This window comes from Tetrao urogallus, assembly GCF_951394365.1.
Source record: "Tetrao urogallus genome assembly, chromosome: 1".
Classification (NCBI taxonomy): domain Eukaryota; kingdom Metazoa; phylum Chordata; class Aves; order Galliformes; family Phasianidae; genus Tetrao; species Tetrao urogallus.
This window is the reverse complement of record NC_136813.1, coordinates 126,747,966-126,768,691: the sequence shown is the minus strand read 5'-3', so window position 1 is coordinate 126,768,691 and position 20,726 is coordinate 126,747,966. Positions and strand designations below refer to the sequence as shown.

Here is a 20,726-nt window from a genome sequence, read left to right as displayed (position 1 = left end):
AAAGCAGCAAGTTGTTGGATATGGATCCCAAATCCATACAGCAAGAGAACTGCTCACTTCTGAAAGCCACCAACACTTTACACACATACAAAATAAATACATAAACTTGAGATAAGAGAGCTGTGAATGATACGGCATTTGAAGAAATCTCAAAAATCCTTGTTGCTTGCTCTCAAGCACTCAATTTCCAGCTTCTCTTCTTACTCAGAACAGTGATTTTTTGCAAAATATTCATCTACTGCTATCTAACACATGGCTTCTAAAGAAAGGAAGGCTAGCTATCCACACAAGCAAAAGGAGAAACTGCTTATGACAGATGTCTTTGAGGCCTAGAAATGACAATATTTCCTCATTTCAGCCATAGGAACAGAATTTGACTGCCAGACAACTTTCCTTCCTCTGGCACCAAGTGCAGAGGATAAAGTAACTCATGGTTTAATACTTTCACAATGGGCTCAAACTTTTCTCCAGAGTCTAACCAAACTAATCAGCCTTTGACTTGAAGCGTGAGATTTGCACCATCTCCAGGTCCCTCCTCATGTCTTCCCACCTTAAGCTTCATTTCACGCACTGGCAGAACAGTTCTGTTGTGTATTTGTACATTGTGATTCCCTGATCTGGATGCAGCTCATCAGCCCAGTCTGTAGCACACCCACCAGCTGTTTCATGCTCTTACGTCTTGGAAGAGTGGCACTGTACAAGCAGTTCTAAAAGCTCAGATAAGTCAGCTACCGATCAGCAAGGCAACTCAAAAGTAAAGCGGCGTGAGTCCTCAGTCAGCCTCCACAATTAAAACACTTGAGATATGGTCATTATGTGGCCCTCATACTTGTTGTATCCATAGTGAAGCAGTAGGTCTGTTCATAGACAACCCGGTTAGTATCCCTCCTGGACAGGTATTTCCATAACACGCAGAAAACTACAACCTTGTCATTTATTGTCAAAACCATATCAGACTAAAGTAGCATGTAAGCAGCTGAAGCTGCAAGCTCTCTAATTCACAAAAGAGATGCATTTCCTAATCTTTACAGAGGTCTTCATACCTTGTGGGGTACGAAACAGGACAGTTGCCAAGTATGGAGATGGACCATGAATGAGAGATGCCTCCCTTCATATAATTACAGACTTTCCATTTTTTCCAATCACGCTGTTGAATGTTTGCCCAACCCTTCAATTAGAAGGGAAAAATGTCTTTAAAAATAATTTAGGGCATAGGAATAAAGAGAAGAGAAATTAAAATAGCAAAGTGCTCTTTCCAACTCTGTATTATGGCTACTATTCTCAGGAGAACAGTTTCACCTGGTACTTAGGAAACCACAGATCAAGGTGGCAGATCAAAAAGAGGAAAAAAATTCATCTTAGTCCTCATGAAATGCTCACAAACATTGCTCTACCCAACCAACTAGAAACTAAATTGTGCTCTGCAGGCAAACTCACAAAAAGAAAAGTCCGGGAAGTTCAAATTCGTCTAAAGCTACCACAAACCACTCATAAAACTAATGTTGAAACTCACATACATAACACAGCAGAGAAACTATTTTGTTTCTGGACACTTTTCAGTAACTCTACAGTTGCCCCAGGAAAAGTGCAAAGTAGACCTCATTTTTATTCTTCTGTGCTGTGTTAAGTAAGTGAAACAAAGAGGAAGGCAACCAAGGTAGCAAATTCAGATCTTCTCTATTCTGGAAAACTCTATGATGACTGAGATATCTAATTAAATTATGACATCAGAGGAGATGAGAATTAAGACAGAGCAACTGTGAGAAACAGACATATCTTGATATTCTGATTAATGCTCTTTATTTTTGTTAACCTATAATTACGTCAGTGACTATCAAACAATTTAGAGGGGTAAAAAAAGTATGTCTTTCTCAGAGAAGACATCTCCCTCTGTTTTTAATTAAGGTGTAGGATTTCACCATGCAGATATCTGAGGTCTATTAAAACTCCTCTGATAATATTAAGTAAGAACAGACTTCACTTTCACGATATTTCCAAGGCTACCCTCACTTCCCTTCAAAACAAACAAACAAAGCAAGTTCCTCCTAGCTCTCAGCAAAAAGCTTTAGCTGTGCTTTATATATTAGAAAAAGAGCACTTTGGTTCATTTGAAGGTCACCTCTAATGGAAAAGTCCCAGCTCTGTGCCCAGAGTAAGCCTTCACCTACAACAGATTACTACAATTCAACACTTCGTGTAAGACAGCTTTCTTAATAAGGGGTGTTTGCTGCAATCTGAACAAAGAAAGTAGCTGTATTACATACATTCCTGAGCAGACAACACGTAAACATTGCAGCTGGGGGCAACTGAAAGTGCAGCATACTTTGAAGAGTGATTTTGTGTGGTTCCAACTTCTCATCTCTCAGTGACTTCTGGATTGAGTTTACTCTTTACAAATTAAATGATTTTTATTTCAGCATAATTCTCCTGTATGCAAACTCAGCTGAGAAGCTTTAAGTCAAGCTATGCTTTTTTTGGTCCATATATCATCACTCTAATGAAGGCTTTGAATACAAGATGCAAAGCAGGGAGCTCAAAGGCTAGGTGTAAAGTTTGAGAACAAGTTAAGTTTTCTACCAGTGTAAATGAGCATCATTTGCCTACCTTCGGTGGAGGTATTCCCACACAGACCAGCTGAGGATAAAGCTAAACGAAGACTCCTTAAAACTGGAAGCTAAGTAACTGTCCTGCTGGTGATAAAGAACCAAAGGAGAATAAAACTCATTCTCCCCAGTCCATGCTGTTTCAGAGAGTAATAAAAAGATAGTATGTTTATTACTAATGCAGGATTGTAAGTGGAGCTGGAGAGCAGAAAATATCTTAAATAAGACTATGTCATTCTCCCACAGCCAATTCTCAGAGTAAAACCACAGACTAATGTGAAGATTTCACAATGCAGACACTTGACAAATAAAAGATATTCCTTCTGGTCTAACGTTTGAGCCTCAACACCAATACAACATATTTCCCAATGACAAAAAAATCTTGTAAACCACAAAGCACGAGAACACAGGATTACAGAAGTTAAAGATAAAAGAAGAAACCCACAAAACAGAAATATTAGGACCACCTGTGCATTAATGAAACATACAGCCACCACAGCCATCCCTCATTAATACTAAAATGCACGTATACGTATAATCTTCACTTTATATTACTCTAGAGCTGTAGAAATTAAGCTAATGACCGGCTTGCAGTAAAAAAGCTCTAGCCTGAATCCCAGCAGCTCTTTGCAACCCAAGTCAACAGAACTCCAGTGGGAAACAGAGGTCTCCGCATAGATCTCTGACAAAGTCATGGCAGTGTTCTGAGGAAAATGCTCCCAAGAAGAAGGGGAGAAAAAGAAAATATAGAAGGACAAGTTGCCAAGGCTTTAGCTTGAGACCTAACAATGAAGGACAAGTTGCCAAGGTTTTAACCTGAGACCTAACAACAGCCACAGACATTTGTTTAATGTTTCAGTTGCTCATTAGTGTCAAGCCCCTGCAGCAGCCTCCATATTGTCTCTCTATATTGCAGCTGGCTAAAGGTAGAGTTATATACCATCCTAATGAGCCGCAAGGAGGGTGATGTGCGTCATTGGTTTCTGTTTCAATCTTGGCAATCTAAGTGTAAAAGCCTTGCAACAGATTCTGATTCTGCTGACATTTAATTAGCCAGTGTCATTTTGATGCCATAGCCTGTCTCATCAGGATGATAACTACAAAACAACATGTGGAGCATAGAAGTTCTATGGGAAGTTTCAGGTCTGGCAGCCAAGGATACGAGTCCCCTGACAGTCACGGGTTCCTGGGACTGGTCCCCATTAGCCCTTTGTTTTGGCACTGCTATCAGTAAGAGTTTTGTTGTTAAAAGAAAGACACAAAACAACAACAGAAAGAAAACAAAAAAGCTGCAAATCTCAGCAAAGGCTTAAAAAAAAAGAAAAAGAAAAAAGAAAAAAAGCATCCTTGAGCTCCAAAAATTTCACCTGTCCTGTAAAAGTGAGCATCCTTATTGCACAAACTCAGAGCTGTTTATTCTGAAAGATAGACTTATCGTGAAGGATAGGTTTGATCACTCACTGTCATCAAAAGGTAGCCCTGTTTAGTTAAGTACATTTAGTAATTTTCATCAGGTGCCATCAGGTGCTTGGGAAGACTATCTCCAAGAACGCTTGAAAACTGCTGCTGGAAAGATCATTCATACCAGCTACAAAATTTGAAAATGGTCACTGTGATACAAAACGTGGCTGGATCTGTATTTTCACTCAAAATAACCAGTGATACTGGTACAGTACATCCATTTCCACCAGACAAGCTCAGATCTTTTTGCATTTCAGTCTTTCTTCCAAAATCCTTATCTCACTTACTGAAGACACCATTATTTTAGAGTTCACCAATAATGAGAAGTTTATAAAAATCCAAATGAATTAAGCCATAATGTTCATGGAACAAAATCAACGTAAAATTTTTGTCAGCAGAGCCTAATGCTTTTTGAAGATAGAACCTTATGGGGTTAATGGGCCAAAGTCCCATTTTTGAGCAAGGTGTCCTACCACAGGATTGGCAAAAGCAGCACTGTTGGTCAGCAGGTCTAAAAATTCACAAAACAATGCAGTCAATCTCAGACAATCTCAGGTCTTCTGGAGGACCCCTGCTGGAGTTGAAAGCTACTTCCCAACTACCTTTCAGAGAGAAGTGTTCTAGGAACTCAGAGCTCCAATGAGAAAGGGGAGACCTCTTTTAGAAAAATGTTACAGGTTGCAAATGAACATGCAAACACACAGGGGAAAGGGGAAAGACAGTTCATGCAAGACTTTTGTACTTGGCTTATGATCACATATTTTCCAAGGTATAACAATGATGTTATCGTTTTCGTCATCTAATGCCCACTATGGACTGCTGGGGTTGTAACTGCTTCCAGCCATTCTCTATCCTGAACAGCCTTCCTGTTGTTTCTTTGCTGTCTTTTTGCTTATAGGAGGTGCTAGTAAATGCACGCTATTAAGTAATTTCTTTCCGCTTTATCATTCCTTCTTTTTGAGTAGTCGAATGTCACCTAAAATTTATCCCTCACTGCAGCTGGATTTCTTTCATGCAGAATACTGTTTTTCAGCTTGGAACAACACTGTCAGTTCATAAAGCTTTGGAGTCTCACACCAAAGGACAAGCTACAGGCAGTGATCCTATCTCGTATCTGGAGGAACGTATTCACACTGATACTTCTCATGTTCCCCAAATATTAAACCATGGAAAATCTGCTCACATCATTTTAACCACGTTCTTGCAAAGGAATCTTTTGTCCTGACTTGAATTGTATGCCAATCAAGACAAATGGATGTGCATGAGAATTTACATTTAATCTTATGCATTTTAATAAATATATTCTGTTTTATGTGCACACATACACGGACACAAAAGAGAAAAGGAGGAACAAGGGTCTAAGGTCATCTGTCTAAATGTTAAAATACAGCCCAATGAAGGAAAGCCAGCAGTTGCCCATGCTACAACACCAAAAATAACTACCCACAAAAAAAACAGATGCCATCCAGTATCCTCAGTCCCTCTCACACTTACATATGTTATACTGTAAAAACTCTTCTTGCCTTAACAATCCATATCAGCAGCACAGGAAAGTTTATTTTAAAAATTTATTTTACAAAGATCTCTTTAAAAGACTCGTGGAGTATTAATGTGCTCAGTGATTATGCACTTCTCAACTGTCAACTATACTAGCTATTAAATGCCAATTTTCCTCATTAGTAACATAGCTGGGATCAAGTGAGCGTAAGAGGAAACCCAGTGTAGCAGTTAAAGCAAGGCACTGGGGATCAAGCAAGCTGTCTTCTCTTCCCATGATGGCTAATGACTTGCTGTCTACACCTGCTTCTGGCTTGGTGTCTTCATCTGTGAGACTGGATAATACTACCTACGCTATGAGACGGGGAATCAAAATTAACTAAAGCTTTAAACTGCTTCAAAATCTGTGAAAGGCAAAGCTAATTCTTCCAGAATTACTATTATTATTGTAATTTCTCTCTTTTGCTGTGGAGAGCCCAAGAACTATGTGGATTCAGGCACAACATTGACACAGAAAATGAAGTGAAAGATACAGATGGTGTGATAAACAGAAAGCCACAGAAACAAAGGCTTTGTGCTTTTTGGAATTTTACACATTTGGATGGCAACACTTTTTAAAAATTGCCTTAAGTTTCTCCTGTGTGAATGTACTGTATCCAAGCCTCATTATCAAATGATTTCAAGCGTCAAAAATATCAACTTGTAAAAAAATAGCCTGCAGTGCACCCCTACTCCTGAGCTGTAAATAGATGTCACCATTGTTACCAACAATATCACCTATTAAAAAAAGCCCAGTTAGTAAAGATTCCTCGTGTGCCATACACCAATATGCAGTATACTACATGAGTAAACATGGCACTTATTTTGATAAAGTTTGCAATATTTGATAAAGAAGCATGCTATTATATGCTATTAACATTCTCTATACAGACAAATCTATTTGGCTGAATGACTTACTTTGCTCAGTTCATTTAAAATTAGCCCCGAAGGAAAGGTGTATGACTTACTACCTTTAGTTGCTACAGTATGCTTAGTAGTACATACAGCAAGAGCCTTACAATTCACAGCCAAATACTGCTTCTTTTACATTTATTTTAAGAATTTACTGATGAAAGGGAACTTCTAACTACACCAGTCTACCAGAATATAGGCTCAACTGAGTTCATGTTCGTTTATTCTGTATACCTGTGTTGATATCAAGCAGTGTTAACTTCTTCTACACTTACAGGTAGGTGGAAATGGTTTTCCACTAAGTTTCAGTGCCATTAGGAAATTATCATATTTATCTAAGTAGTTTCGGTACTCCCTTGGGATTTAAATAAAACTTTAGCTTAATCTCATAGAGATTCCTTCTACTCACCTGGAGGTTACAAAGGGACAAAGGTGGAATTTCAAGACCTATGTTCCTTCTCCAGCAAGACACTAAAGTATGTGCTTAAAATTAAGTAACATTCTGCTTGTCTGAGAGCCTCAGAACACGCTTCATAAAAGGGATGCCACACTGGGTCACTACCTCCATACTTCTGCGTAAGCTTTGAGAACAAGATGGAAGGAGTCACAAGGCATTGAAAATTTTGTTGAAGTACTACAGTTTGCTTCCCTACCTCCTACCTACTCACATCCTTTTAGATCAAGGATATGTTTACATAGCTCTACAGCAGATGACAGTGCATTCTTTGCAAGCTGACTAGAAGCTATGTAGATTTATACAATATTGTCTGAGCCTCATGAATAAACTCATTCTGAAAGGCACAGTGCATTTGCTAGGGCTTTGTGCTTGATTTAGAGAGTTTGCAACTAGCTGAGAAACACAGAGAAGCACTCCAAAGTATTTACAGTTAACAGAAGTATATAAATACATGCATGCAAACTATAGAAACCTGTGGTTATAACCAGTGCATTTTCTTATTTTATAGTAAACGTAAAGGGGTCACAAACTTCACAGAAATACTGTTAACTCTAATACAGCATTTTTAGTTTACAAGCTACTGAACACTTTTTTATAACAAAAAGCTAGGAAGCTCAGGCGGTCACCAGAAAAGTGAGAAAATTTTTTGTCCTTTTAATTTTTTTTTTTTTAATTAAATATATATTTTTTTCATATAAAAACTTAATTCTCCTATTCACCTCTCAGTTGCAGAGGCATTAGTGTAAGTATTGAACCATTGTCTGCTACCATGTCAAAAAGCTTTTGTAAACTCTACAGAGACATCACATAAAGATGAAGTCTCTTTGAGGATGGCCTTACTATCTTTGCAAAACAAAGCATAACATGATTTAACAGGATCTTTTAAAAAGGACAGTAATAAAAACACCACACCAATCTTTTTTGACTGAAGCTTGAAAAGAACTGATGGAACTATCTGCAGCACACCACTGGTATTCACCCGAGACACTAGCGTTAAGAAATTAGCACTGTCAAGTTCAAGGCCTTGCTCTGACCATGACATTTGAACAAGACACAGAAAAAAGAATCCTCTCCATGGATTTTCAAGATAATTGTCACCTGTCTTCATCCAGGAATAATAGGTTTATTTTTAAAGGATGTAACCTCAAGCACCAGTTCGTGTCTCCTCCACAACTGGCTGCAGAAGAGTTACATCTGGAATAAGTCCCTACCCCAAAGCCAGGCTGCAGAGTATGAGTGCAAATCAGGGTAGTTCCTCATGGATAATTCAGTTCTGTTTTCTTTCAGTGGTGCCCCATTCTCCCCTCTGCTCATAATATGCTGAACAGAAAAAGTAGACAGTAGCAGTGTCCAGACTGCCCCGAAGTCAGTGCAGGGGACGCAGCACAACTACTGCACATGGCAGGCTGGACAAGGATGAAAATGTAAAGGGAAGAAGTGAAGACAGAGAAACATGAGGAAGTGAAGTGGTAACTGTCATGACAAGGCATATTTAACAGCCAATATCTTACCATCATGTCCCAGGCTCTCTGGGATGTATGTTTTTGTGTGTGTGCATGCACACACATATGTGTGCCTGCATGTGCATTTGAGGTAGGAGTTGGGTGATTTAATAAGAGAAATCTCAGCTTTGCTTGCAATGTATTTAAAAGTTTCTATGCACTGCGGGTGAAGCATTTACAAGAATGCCTTCTGCTTCTGGTAAAACCAGCCACAGGAAGGGCAAGGAAGGATGTAGGGGTGGCAAAATGCAGAACCCATCAGAGTCCTGAAAAGTGCAACGACAAAAACTGAAAGTCTGGGCTCCCTAAAATAAACTGTCTCTGTTTAAAGGCTCTAACAGTAAAAAGAGGAACTTTTGGTCTTGATTCTGCTATTACAGAGGCACCAAAAGGCTGTAAGTAGAGCAAGTAGTCACATGCAAGTGTCAGGAGAGTGATGGACGAGACATGTTGGTTGTAGGAAAAAAACATCAGGTGGACTGTGAAACTGTAAGGAGTACAGCAAAGAAACACTATGTAAATTAGGTTGGATAAGCCAAGTGGAAGGCCCAGCTGCCAATAAGCACCTCAGACACAGCAAAGTAGAAGTGGGTATTTAGAGCGGAGCCAGAAAAGGAACCCTGCAACAATGGCTTTACTGAGGAGGGACCAAGTTCATATCCTGCCCATCCCAGAGTGAGTGAAAGGGCACAAAGAGAAAGAGTTTGGGGTCAAGGACCAGCAGTCCTGTGCCAAGAATCATAGCTTTTCATTAGCAGAGGAGAGGGAAAGGCCCCAAATTGCCTGCTCTTTCATTGCTCTGTTTTGATGGTGGGCTTGACATGGCTGCAAAGCTATTGTAAACAGATACATGCATAGTTACAGAAATGTGAGAAGATTAAAAGTCAATTTTGTGAAAAGATAGTACAGTGTACAGAGCAAATCATGCCATTTCATTCTACAGAGTTTGATGGAGAACAGTAAATTGCTGCCATGAGCTTTATGTGGCCAACATACCCACAACAGATGAGGCATTTGGAACAGCTATGGAGGGGCTTTGTGGGCCTCCCCAGCACATGAACAGGGGCAGAATTTATTCTATACTCCAGCTAACTCATGTACCCTTAGGAGTGACCCCTCTGCTAAAATGATCCCAGCAGTTATTACATACATAGTTTTAGATGTGTATTCTACTCCCAAAAGGTTATTTCTCATTGTCACGAACACTGTCAGGTCTTTTAACATGAGCTGACATAAAATACCAACATTTTGACTTGTCAGATTTGTAAATCTTCATTACAAGCTTTGGTACTAGGAGTAAATAGTCATACAAGCTAAGAAGCTAAATTTCTTTCCAAAAATTGTCCAATCTTTGACAAGCACCTTATGTACAGTCCTACATACAGCACAAGAGTACAACGTGGTCATCCATAACAACATAATAACAAGACTTACTACTTAAATATGCTGCAAGCATGTGAGCACAATTCAGTACCCGTTTTTCCATTGCTTGTTTGAAAAAAACACTACACTATACCCGTGTAACTAAAGATTTTTCTTCTTTCATTGAGTATTTAAGTCCTTATACTTAACAAGTATAGTGAAAAAAGAATATTCCCTTATCTCCCCTAAGAGATAGATAAGAATCTGTCTCTTAGTAAAATCATTTATAAAACCATGGCTCTTTCTGAATCAAAAAAATGCTATCATTTATGATACAATAAAATTCATGTGGTCTTCATTTTTTTTCAATATTCTTAACACAATTGAAAAATAAAGCAAATTTGATAGTAAAGGTGAAAAGAGTAAAAAGGCTCAATTGTTCTTATTAGCTGAGTAAAGAATATATCTAAAATAATTTGAATATTTTCAACCCAAGTTTACTTGATATCCCAACTGAAGCTACTAATTAAAATGCAGAAATAATAACTTGATTTATATAAATGAGATGTTAATGTTAAAGAAAGACAAAAATAAGTGTACATTAATTGCTTCGCTCTACATTGTTATTTCACATAAATAGTGCCTACCAAATTACTCGGAGTGCCACCTCTTACACTGATGCTGCTTACTTGTCCTCCTATCAGCAGTACTCCAATTAAGGTTGTGTTGTACAAAAGTGTAAGACAGAAATCATAACAAGGGATATTGGATCAGACAGGTTTTGAGTGGAGTTTGAGCATGCAATGCTTTTCAGGAAGTAATAGTACAACAAGTACGGAATACCTGATGTGCCAAAATGTAAATATTATGGCCAACATCTTTTGGGGAGATGCCATCATCTCCATTTTCCTCCTCATGGTCACATTCTAGGCCTTGGTTGTATGCATTCTTCATCACATCCACCTGCAACACAAACCGAATCGAGATGAAATAACTGACATTCTCAGCCAAAAATGCACACGATGTTTGAACATATTCACTTTGTTCAGCCCAAGCTTGGATGGGTGCCCTGTAGTTCTGAAAGAAAAGCAAGCAGTCTGAGGTACACTTTTTGAATAAAGAAGAGCGTGAAGTATTTATGAAGCTCCAAAGTGCTACACTTCTTGTCAGCAAAACTTCTTTAACCACGAGAAAGGAACAGGAATGCTGAGTCTTTATGAGCAGATATTTTCACAAATGCTTTTAAAGACAGATCAACAGATATCACAGGCAGTGTCTTTCAGTACTTACAGTGCAGACACGATCTTTGTCTGGCTACAGTAGGCTGCACTGCAGAGCTCTCCAAATAGTGTAACAGAAAAGAAATACTTAAACCAAAAAGAAAAGGGAGGCAAATACTGGGCAGAGTGCTGGTGTAATTTCAAAATACACAAAAGCCTCTTGCAGGACAAAAAGACAAAAGTCCTCAGCTGCCCATGCAGGGCCTGATCTTGCAGTTGTACATTAGGAATGACTTCAGTGTGCTAACATGCCACTGCAGCATTGAATCCCAGAAGCCAGCCCAGATCACTGGGCTCCATTTAAGTGCATGGGCTGATTCCCACATGTTTCCCCACAAAACAGGATTTCCAGACACTCTATGACTGGAAACAATTTCTCCAAACTTCCAATTGATTCAAAATTCCTGGAGATCTAAACAAGTACCGTGCTTGTTCCATAACACAGCAACAACTGTTGGTAACTTATTTGTTTGTTTGTTCATGAGATGTGTAAATATACACACAGACAGAGGCACACACATGCATTTCTGTTAGCACTGTTTCACAAACTGCTCAAGCTTAATTTCCCAGCCCCTGACAAAGCATACTTGAAGAGAGTCTACCAGGGTAGGATAATTTAGTTAGGAAACAATTACAGAAAACTGCTTGGAACGGATAAAAATAATGAAGTCGTAAAGACTGAAATCATGCGTGCTTGATCCTTTGAAAGCACTTTTCTGTGAATTAGTACTATCTTGATACATTGTGTCACTGTATGCTGCCAACACTCCTCAGTTCAGATGCAGACCATTTTAAAATGTTTTAATGACATTTTTTTTTCAGCCAAAAGATTTATGAATATTCAGAAGTTTTCTCACCAATTCCTTTGGTCTCATGTTGAAAAGGATTCTTTCCGCATTCTCGCTGTCTTGCCTGCTTTCCATAATAGCCAGCAAAAGCTTGGAGGCATTGTTCTAGAGATACAAAACCAAGTTAATGCAAATTTAAAATCTATTTCATGGATTAACGATCCTTGCATTTGTTTTAATTGAAATTACTAGGACCACTTTTTTAGTGGATCCGATTTGGAACTACTTGCACCTTTTATTTTACTGGCATATTTAGTAGGACTTTTCTCCCATTTTAATGTCAGCATACTGTAAGGCTAACAAATCCTGCATGCTATATGGGAAGAAGCATTTTAAATATTGAAAAATTCTGACTCAAATTCAGAGCTTTGTTCTAAAGAAATGAAATCCCATTTCCCTCTCTTTTTTGCTCACCTAGCAATTTTTACCATGGCATTCTGTTGAAGCAGTACTCAGCACAGGTAATTACAAAATGCATTACACAAAAGGCCTCATCATTCCAGCAGTTTTCCTTCCCCTCTGTTTTTTATAAATGCTAATTGATTGTTATTTAAAGGACTCTAAAGCAAACTGTTTTCACACATGCTTGAGACTTCATTTTACTATCAAATATTTCAAGGGGAATGTATAAAGATATCCTTTGCTCTGTCAACTGTCCACTTCTGTCTGAGATCTCTCCCACCAACTAAATATTATGAACTTCAGCAGACATAACTCAGTAGTACCCTAGACTTTGAAGACCTGTCCTACCTCCAGTTACATCAACTATGAAAAGGAAAGAAAAAACGGTTTGAGAGATTTAAGCACCTAAAGCTAACAGGCCTCAGTGCACAACAGTTCAGTTCCTAGCTCTGCCAGAAGCTTCCTGTGTGATTCTGGCTAAGTTTGTTTCACTTCTCTGTAACTCAACATCTCGTTGGAGGTGGCAGTACAACAGCTAAATCTGATCGAACTCATAAATTGAGGAGACACCATGCCCACGCTCACCTGTTTGCTGGGGCTTCCTAACTATCTCAGCTTTAAGCAGGGTTTGTATAACCACGTTTTGTTAGCAGAGCTGAAAATGTGGAACATCAGATGCCAAGAAAAGAAAATAACGTATGGAAACTCAGCCAAATTTATACAATTCTTAAGTATTTTTGTAACTATGGTTTGAATAATGTACTGCAGAAACTTGCCAGTTTCACAGCTAAAAGCCCACTGGTTTTCTTCTCATTTGGCACAGAATCAAAAAAATCATGTAGATTGCACAATGAAGTCATGCATTCAAGGCTTTTCTCTGCATTGATCTTTCAGCAGTCTCAGTCCCTGCTCAAAACCCCTGCTTAGGGCTGTGTCAAAGATGTCCAAAGATCACAGAATCATAGAATGGCTTGGGTTGAAAAGGACTACAATGGTCATCTAGTTTCCACTCCCTGCTATGTGCAGGATTGCCAACCACCAGACCAGGCTGCCCAGAGCCACATCCAGCCTGGCCTTGAGTGCCTCCAGGGATGGGGCAATGTCCACAACCTCCTTGGGCAACCTGTTCTACTGTGTCACCACCCTCTGTGTGAAAAACTTTCTCATAATATTTAACCTAAACCTCCCCTGTTTCAGTTTAGAACCATTCCTCCTTGTCCTATCACTATCCACCCTTGTAAGCAGTCGTTCCCCCTTCCACTTATATGCTCCCTTCAAGTATTGGATGACCACAATGAACCCCACAGCCTTCTTGGGCACCTGTTCCCAGCTTCATTGATCTGCATAGGAAAATAAGTTCTTATTGTATCTAACCAGAATTTCCCATACTCCAGCTTGTGTTCACTGCTCCTTATCTTTCCACTATGCAACTCCTAGATAATTTTGGCTCCATCTTCTCCTGGGGTCATTGCAGACAACAAGAGGGCTCTTTGAAGCTAACTCTTGTGCAAGCTGAACCTCACTCCATGTATCATTCTAATAGCACCCCACTGGAATCACTCCAGTACATCAATGCCTTTCCTGTTCCAAAGAGTTCCAAAATGGGCAAGATACTTCAAATGCAGTCTAACAAGTGTCAAACAGATGAGAAAGATTGCTTCTCTAAACCTATTATCTACACTCCTCTAATACAGTCCAAGACATGACTGGGTTTCTCTGCTGTGAGGGGGTACTGCTGACTGATGCTCAACTTCTCTATCCGGACAGCCACCACTTTCTACAGAGCTACTTCTCATTTAGTCAGCACCCAGCCTGTACTACTGTATTGGTTAATCCACCCCAGATTCAGGACTTTATATTTTTCTTTTTTCAAGTTCATGAGTTCTTGTTAGAGTATTTCTCCAGCCTGCCAAGGTATCTCTGAACAGTATGCTCCAGCACAGGGAACAACAAATACATTCAAGCAATTTACAGTCTATGCTTGCTCTTAGGTATTTGCCTAGGCTTGTGGAACTTCAAGGGAAGGACTGCCTACATTGAAAGGGATTGAAAGAAGAACTCGGGCAAAAGAGAGACTGAAAAGGGACACAAGTTTATTGTAGGAAAACATAAAATGAAAACAGAAAGAGTGAGGATAAAGTTAGGACTGGCAAGGAAAAGACCCAATGTCAGGGAACCAAACAGAATTAGCAACTATTTCCTAAGTCCTATGTCACAGCTCTAAGCCCTAGGTGGGCTTCTGAAATAGGGTGGATTTCCCCTACTCTACTGGAGCAACACCTGGAAGTTAAGCAAGATGCACATAGGCAATTCAAATGGTGCTTTTATGTGCAATTGGGATATGTATGGAGTACCTCATATGATGTGGAAATATTTGCTACTGAAGTTCAGAAAACGTGTGGAAATAAAACGAAGATTTGAGAATGCACAAGGAGAACTCAAAACAATTATGTTAAGATGTGGATTGAGAACTGGAGGACTGTAAGATTAAAAGTCAGAAGAAGAAGGAAGGTAAAGGTGGAAAGAAGGAAGATTCATACATGACTGGAGGACCTTCTGGGAGAGGAGACTGGAAGTTGAGTGAGAAGTCAGTAAAGAGGAGGCTGGGTTTGCCGACACAATGAAATGAGGAGCAAGAACAATGGATGAGAAGATCAGACTGGGATCGCTGAAGTTGAATGAGACTCCATACGTATTTTTCTGTAGTCAAACTTGTCTTTCTGAAATAAAATTAGGACCACCCACTGGAAAAGTCCAGCCAGACTGCAGCCAACTTACACTGCAAAAGTTGAGCGTGCACAGTGAATAAGAAAGATCAGGTGCTGAGACCAGAGTACTATTCTGAAGAACTGGATGGTTCTACTTCTGCTGAAGAGTTCCCTTACAATGGCAAGCAAACCAAGTGTGGCAGCATTGGTAGGATTTCAAAATGAGGAGACAAGGGGACAAGATAGGCTGCCAGGTAGCTTGAGAAAGTAGAAGTGGAAAAAGTGGAGGAAAGCCCCAGTTTACTCACTCAAAACTGATAAGGGCTTTGGAGCTGTTACCAGTGCAAGCAATCCTAGGATTAGAGAGAAGTCTACTGCAGCTTGAAGTAGGTGTGCCTAGAAGTTCAGTAAGCAGGCACACCCTCTCATTTTTTGGCCCAAAGAAGGAAATTTCTGTCTCATAAGTCACTTTCTCCTTATCCTTCCCTATCCAATCACTTACACCTGAGTTTGAGATGCTAGTTTAACACCTCGTTCCTCATTTTCTGCATGCTTTGAGATTCTGACATCATGATTTCAATTCCCAGGTATCAATAATGAAAAGAGATAAAATACTTTGAAAATACAGTTTAAAGTTCCTTATAACACATTAGTTTTGCGAAAAATCAATCCCTAGGTGCTATGAAATGAATATCCCAAATGCTTCTGGCCTTCATTTCTCTTCCTGGGTTCTCATCTCATACAGTTTTTCTAAAACACTATAAGAAAGACAAAAAACAAACCCATTCATGTCAGTCTCTCCATCCTTTTCCAGTGAATTACATGGGTTACTAGAATGACAACATCTCTTCATCCTTCCACTACAGACAGTGATAGATATTGAGGTCATACTCTGTGCCAGGGCTTAAAACTAGTCACTAAGGAAGGCTGGGGTGTCATATTCAAAATAATAAAAGACAGAACAGAACATTGTCCATCTGTTCACTCAGTGAACATTGTCTATCCTACTCACCAAATGTTTGAAGAATCCAATGGAAAATATAATCCATGAAGATGTAATTAAATACCACATCACAAAGTGTGTACAAAACAAGCCAAATTAAGATGGTATGGGAAAAATATAATTCTTTACGGCCTTTGCATTGGTTGTGGGGTACATGTTCAGCATACAATGTTCTCTGAAAAGTGTCTGAGTTTGTTTGTATGTGTGTGAGCCTATATACTTAAAATTTTGTATTTTCACTGTAAAACTTACGCATTTGCAACCTCTGCCTATAAGCCCAACCTGTGCCTATAAGCACAGACAGACTGTCTATATTAAACATTAATAATCTAATTCTTGATATCACATCTGGCTCAGTACTATGCCCAGTTCTGTCCAGAATAATATGGACTTACTGTCCAGCATACGGCTGCACCAATAAGTGAATGGAGCAAGCAGCTGAAAGAGCTGGGGCTGCTTGGCCTAGAGAAGAGAAGGCTCATCAGGATCTTATCAATGTGTTTAAATACTTGATGAGAGAGAATAAAAAAGAGGGATCCATAGCAAGTGACAGACAGGAGGTAATGGGTACAAATTAAAATACACATGAAATTCTATCTAACAAAAGAAAATACTTTTTTACTCTGAGGTCAGGCAAATACCAGAAGTTTGTCCAGACAGTTTGTGGCATCTCCAAACGGTTACCTGCTGTAGCTGACCTTGCTTGGCGCTGGATTGTATGACCTCCAGGAGTATCTTCTAACCCCAAGTGACCCTGATTCTGTCAAATTAATATCAGTTCCATAGTTTGACCTGTTGGTATCATTCATTACAACTTTTGCTATTTAAATAACAGTGTGGCACACAATGCCCTGTGAATATGGCCAAGCTGGTCCTTGCAGCAATGCCAGTAAACTCTATTTTCTAGCTACACAACAACAACAAACTGAAATGGCACTAGTCTTTACAAGGATTGAAACCTGGACTTCAAAGAACTATCTGTGAGTTCAAAGTTAAATGTCTGCTTAAGTGTTTTTCTTGAGGGGAGCCTGAATTATACTGCCATTCAATCATGTAATTACAGTTATTAAGATCATCTGTAAAACACTGTTGATTTGATGTTTCATTCTACATGATATACGGCTGTATTAATTATTTTATTGGACATTCATAATATTGCCAGTATGATGCAATGCAGCTACCGCAAAGTATTTGCTGGTTTGGGGGAGGAAATGAACCATCTGCAATGGAAATTCTTCATTCAGAAGGCAAGAAACAACATTAAATCATGGCTCCTCCTGGACGTATTCTACCCTACTCGTCAGACAGTAGAGCTGCAAAGCTCCTCTTTGCATGCAATGGCACACAGACCAGACAAACTTATCTAACTCTCCAGAGAATACAAAACACAAGCCCCCCACTCTACTCTTCACCCTTCTCTTCAAAGGATACTGCCAAGGGTAATAAAACACACTTTAACTGCATTGCCAAATTTATTTGACATTTTAATTGCAGGTCATCTGATATATTACTCTTTTCCACAACGTATCTCTGTCAAATATTTTTTAAAGTTCACAGAAACACAGAATTCAGTATACACAGAGAATGAATGTTCCTTCCCCTTAATAGGATAGCTATTTATTAGAGATTTTAAGTCCACCATGTAGACTCTTCATTCTAGCTATACTGTATCTATTTGACAGGATTCTTTAAAAAAAAAAAAGCTGTGGGTATACTCCCAAACACAAACAGTGGGCCAAAAGGCCTGTGGTAGAGGATCTTATGCAGATTAAGCTGAGCTGAATTCATGTGCACCGTTTGTCTTCCAGGGCTGCCAAGTATATCACACTATGGCAAGACTAAGTAAATGTCAGGCTGCATGGAGCTCTCGCATAGGTACATCTTCTATTATTACTCAAATTTAAATAAACAAATTTACATTTACTGTACCTTTAGCTGAAGCACCAAGTCCATGCAGTATTTGCCAAGAGGGTTTATGTCATTCAAGATGAGCGCAATTATAATATCAATCCCATTTGATTCATGGGTAGCTATGCAGGTCTACAAAATAAGAGAAGAGAGTCAGAAGAGAGGAAAACAAAGAGACTGAGAACTGGGGAGAGTGGGAAAGAGAGAGAATATGCAGCAAATTTCCAAAGAAAGAATCTAGAACTTGGACTACCCTGTGATTGCCAAGGCAGAGCAGCCTGAAAACATGCCACAAACGGTGCTGGGGAAATACATAGTACAGAGCTAATCCCAACACTGTCAATAGTGAAGTATATAACTGAGGAAAAAGCAGTGCAAGCTAGAATTTGCCTGCAGTGAAATATGCAGGATTAGGCACAATGTGGTACAAGCTACAGACAACAGTCCACAGCAGCACTACCAGTTTTGGCTGGACACACAGCCACAGAATCTTAAAAGTCATACTGGAATGTATGTAAAATAAATGTCATTTGTATAATTCTATGGTATTTTTTTTCAAATAGATTTATTGGACAATATGAAAGGAAGTTTTCCAGAAAGACAGAGGGAAAAAACAAACAACACAAAGCAAACAGAGGAAAATGACAGTGGGGAGCATTTGTCTCCAAAACATGCTGCATTAGATTTGCAGATGGTTTAAACAAGTATAGTTCTAATCCTGAGTGACTTCCCAGCAGGTAAGCCTAATTAAGCTTTAATAATCATTCCCTTCCATTATCAGTAAAGTCAGTGAACAAGTTAACTTGAAAACGTAGATTTTCTCTTTATTTATATTGACATTATTATTTTTTACAAATATTTTTCCCATTCACTAATAGATCAAATATGACTGTTAAAAAATTCGCCTACTAAAGGATTTTTGTTTTTAAAGTTTTAAGTAATGTCAGTTGATAACCAGCAACAGTAACAGAAGCACTCTGCACTTCATTTATGTATGTTAATGAAGGAGCATTAATACTGCATGCATTTCTTCAGCTGTCCTTAGTATCAAGAATAAATTGTGTCTCTGTAATTTTGCCCACTGATATTTTCCCATCATTAATCCATATTAAAAATTCTGAAATTTCATCCACTGTGACAACTTCACTACAGTTCTCTTCAGATCAAATACAGCAGCATGTAAGTACACTCTGCATTTCTATATTGCCTCAGATTAGCATTGAAGAGACAGCTACCAACAGCCACAACTCAAAAGGCTGCATGGACTTTACCTTCACCCTTTTTCCTATTGATACCCTAATTAAAGATGTCAACAGGTTGCACAGCAGAACAGTAAGTTAAATTTTGTGGCAGTTGCGTTAAATCAGGAAAGTAAAAATTAGCATCCTAGCTAAAAACCTAAAAAGGCAAAATGCATGAAAATGGAAAAAAAAAACCCAACAAACAACATTATTATATAGGTAGTGTAATTCCACAGTTGTGACTTGAAATCCAAAGTCTCATGAAGTGAGATTCAAACTATCGGCCAAATTATACGACATTTAACTCTCTCCAAAAGGACTGGAAACACTGTATGTAAACAGACAGGCTAAAGGAAAAGTCTGTTTTCTGGCTTGAAAGGATTTCTCAGGCCTTTTGCAGGTGCGGGATGTGTTCAGCTTAATCCCAGTAATTGCACGTGGTCTTATGTTATTAACAACACTGAAGAGTTTACGATAAGCACAAAGATACCATACATTCAGGTAGACTGTTCTGCATCTATTCAAGCCCTACCTGATTTTCATGGCATGGACCTTGGCAATACTCAGTCAAGCTTTCCAGTGTCTGGTTCACCAGAGCTACGTTCCTCTCATTGATGTAAAGCCCCAGTAAGCCTAGTCCACCTGTCGTGCTTCCACAGATACAGTCCAAAAACTGAAGTGTCTCACAAACAAGGTTGTAATTTGTTTTATTGTTCTGATGTCTTAAAAAATTCTGGTGGATGGAGAAAAGGAACAAAAAAGATAAGGAGAAAGAGAGAGTTAGAATCATGTTGAACACAATCTTTTTCATAAAATTACTGACAGGTTCAATTTATGACCACATGATTGCTCTACCTTAATTACTGAAGTATACTATAGTGTAGAAAATAAATCATCTTAGCGCAGCAGTGGAGGACTATTATTTGATTAAACTAGTTGGGAAAGGAGGGCTTAGAAACATGCGCTTTGCAAACATCTGCCAACATCTGTCCTAGAGATGTCCTGCCCCATCTGTTTATTATGGTCCTTTACTTGGGAGGATCTTGTCCCACAGACGAACAAGTATAGCTGCACATTTCGACTGCTCCATGGAAATGCCAATGCACAACAGCAGCTCAGCTCAAGCTACATCCAGTCCTGCTTTCAGGGAGGCTACTGGACACTGCACTGAAGCATATCTGCAGAAAACTCATTTGGCAAAAGTTTATCTGGTGGTAGTAATATCTACAAGAGGAATTGAAAGCAGAGACACATTGCATCTTACACCCTTCAATCATAACACCTAGGGAAAACAGCAGTACCAAAACTTTGTCCAGAAGCCTCTTGTGGTTTTCTAACTTATGGTAACTGATTCACTATTGATGCATAAAAATTATACTGACAGGAACGTTTAACAAATTCTCAATTCCATGTGGCTGTGCTGTGGTTCCCACACCACTCTGAGGGCATAAACATGAACTTAAACTGAGCATGCAGACAGTTCTTGAAAAGGGTTATTTTATT

At 39.0% G+C, this 20,726-nt stretch overlaps 1 protein-coding gene across 1 annotated transcript in view; it reads right to left on the bottom strand.

Annotated features, from left to right (window-relative positions):
* The window catches only part of ITPR2 (inositol 1,4,5-trisphosphate receptor type 2), a gene marked incomplete at both ends in the record, with an annotated part of 260,856 nt that overhangs the window by 53,467 nt on the left and 186,663 nt on the right, over positions 1 to 20,726 (bottom strand). The window contains 4 exons of the mRNA XM_079549692.1: positions 10,677 to 10,796; positions 11,971 to 12,066; positions 18,004 to 18,114; positions 19,756 to 19,956. Coding sequence (XP_079405818.1) covers positions 10,677 to 10,796; positions 11,971 to 12,066; positions 18,004 to 18,114; positions 19,756 to 19,956 — 528 coding nt within the window. The remainder of the gene's footprint in view (positions 1 to 10,676; positions 10,797 to 11,970; positions 12,067 to 18,003; positions 18,115 to 19,755; positions 19,957 to 20,726) is intronic.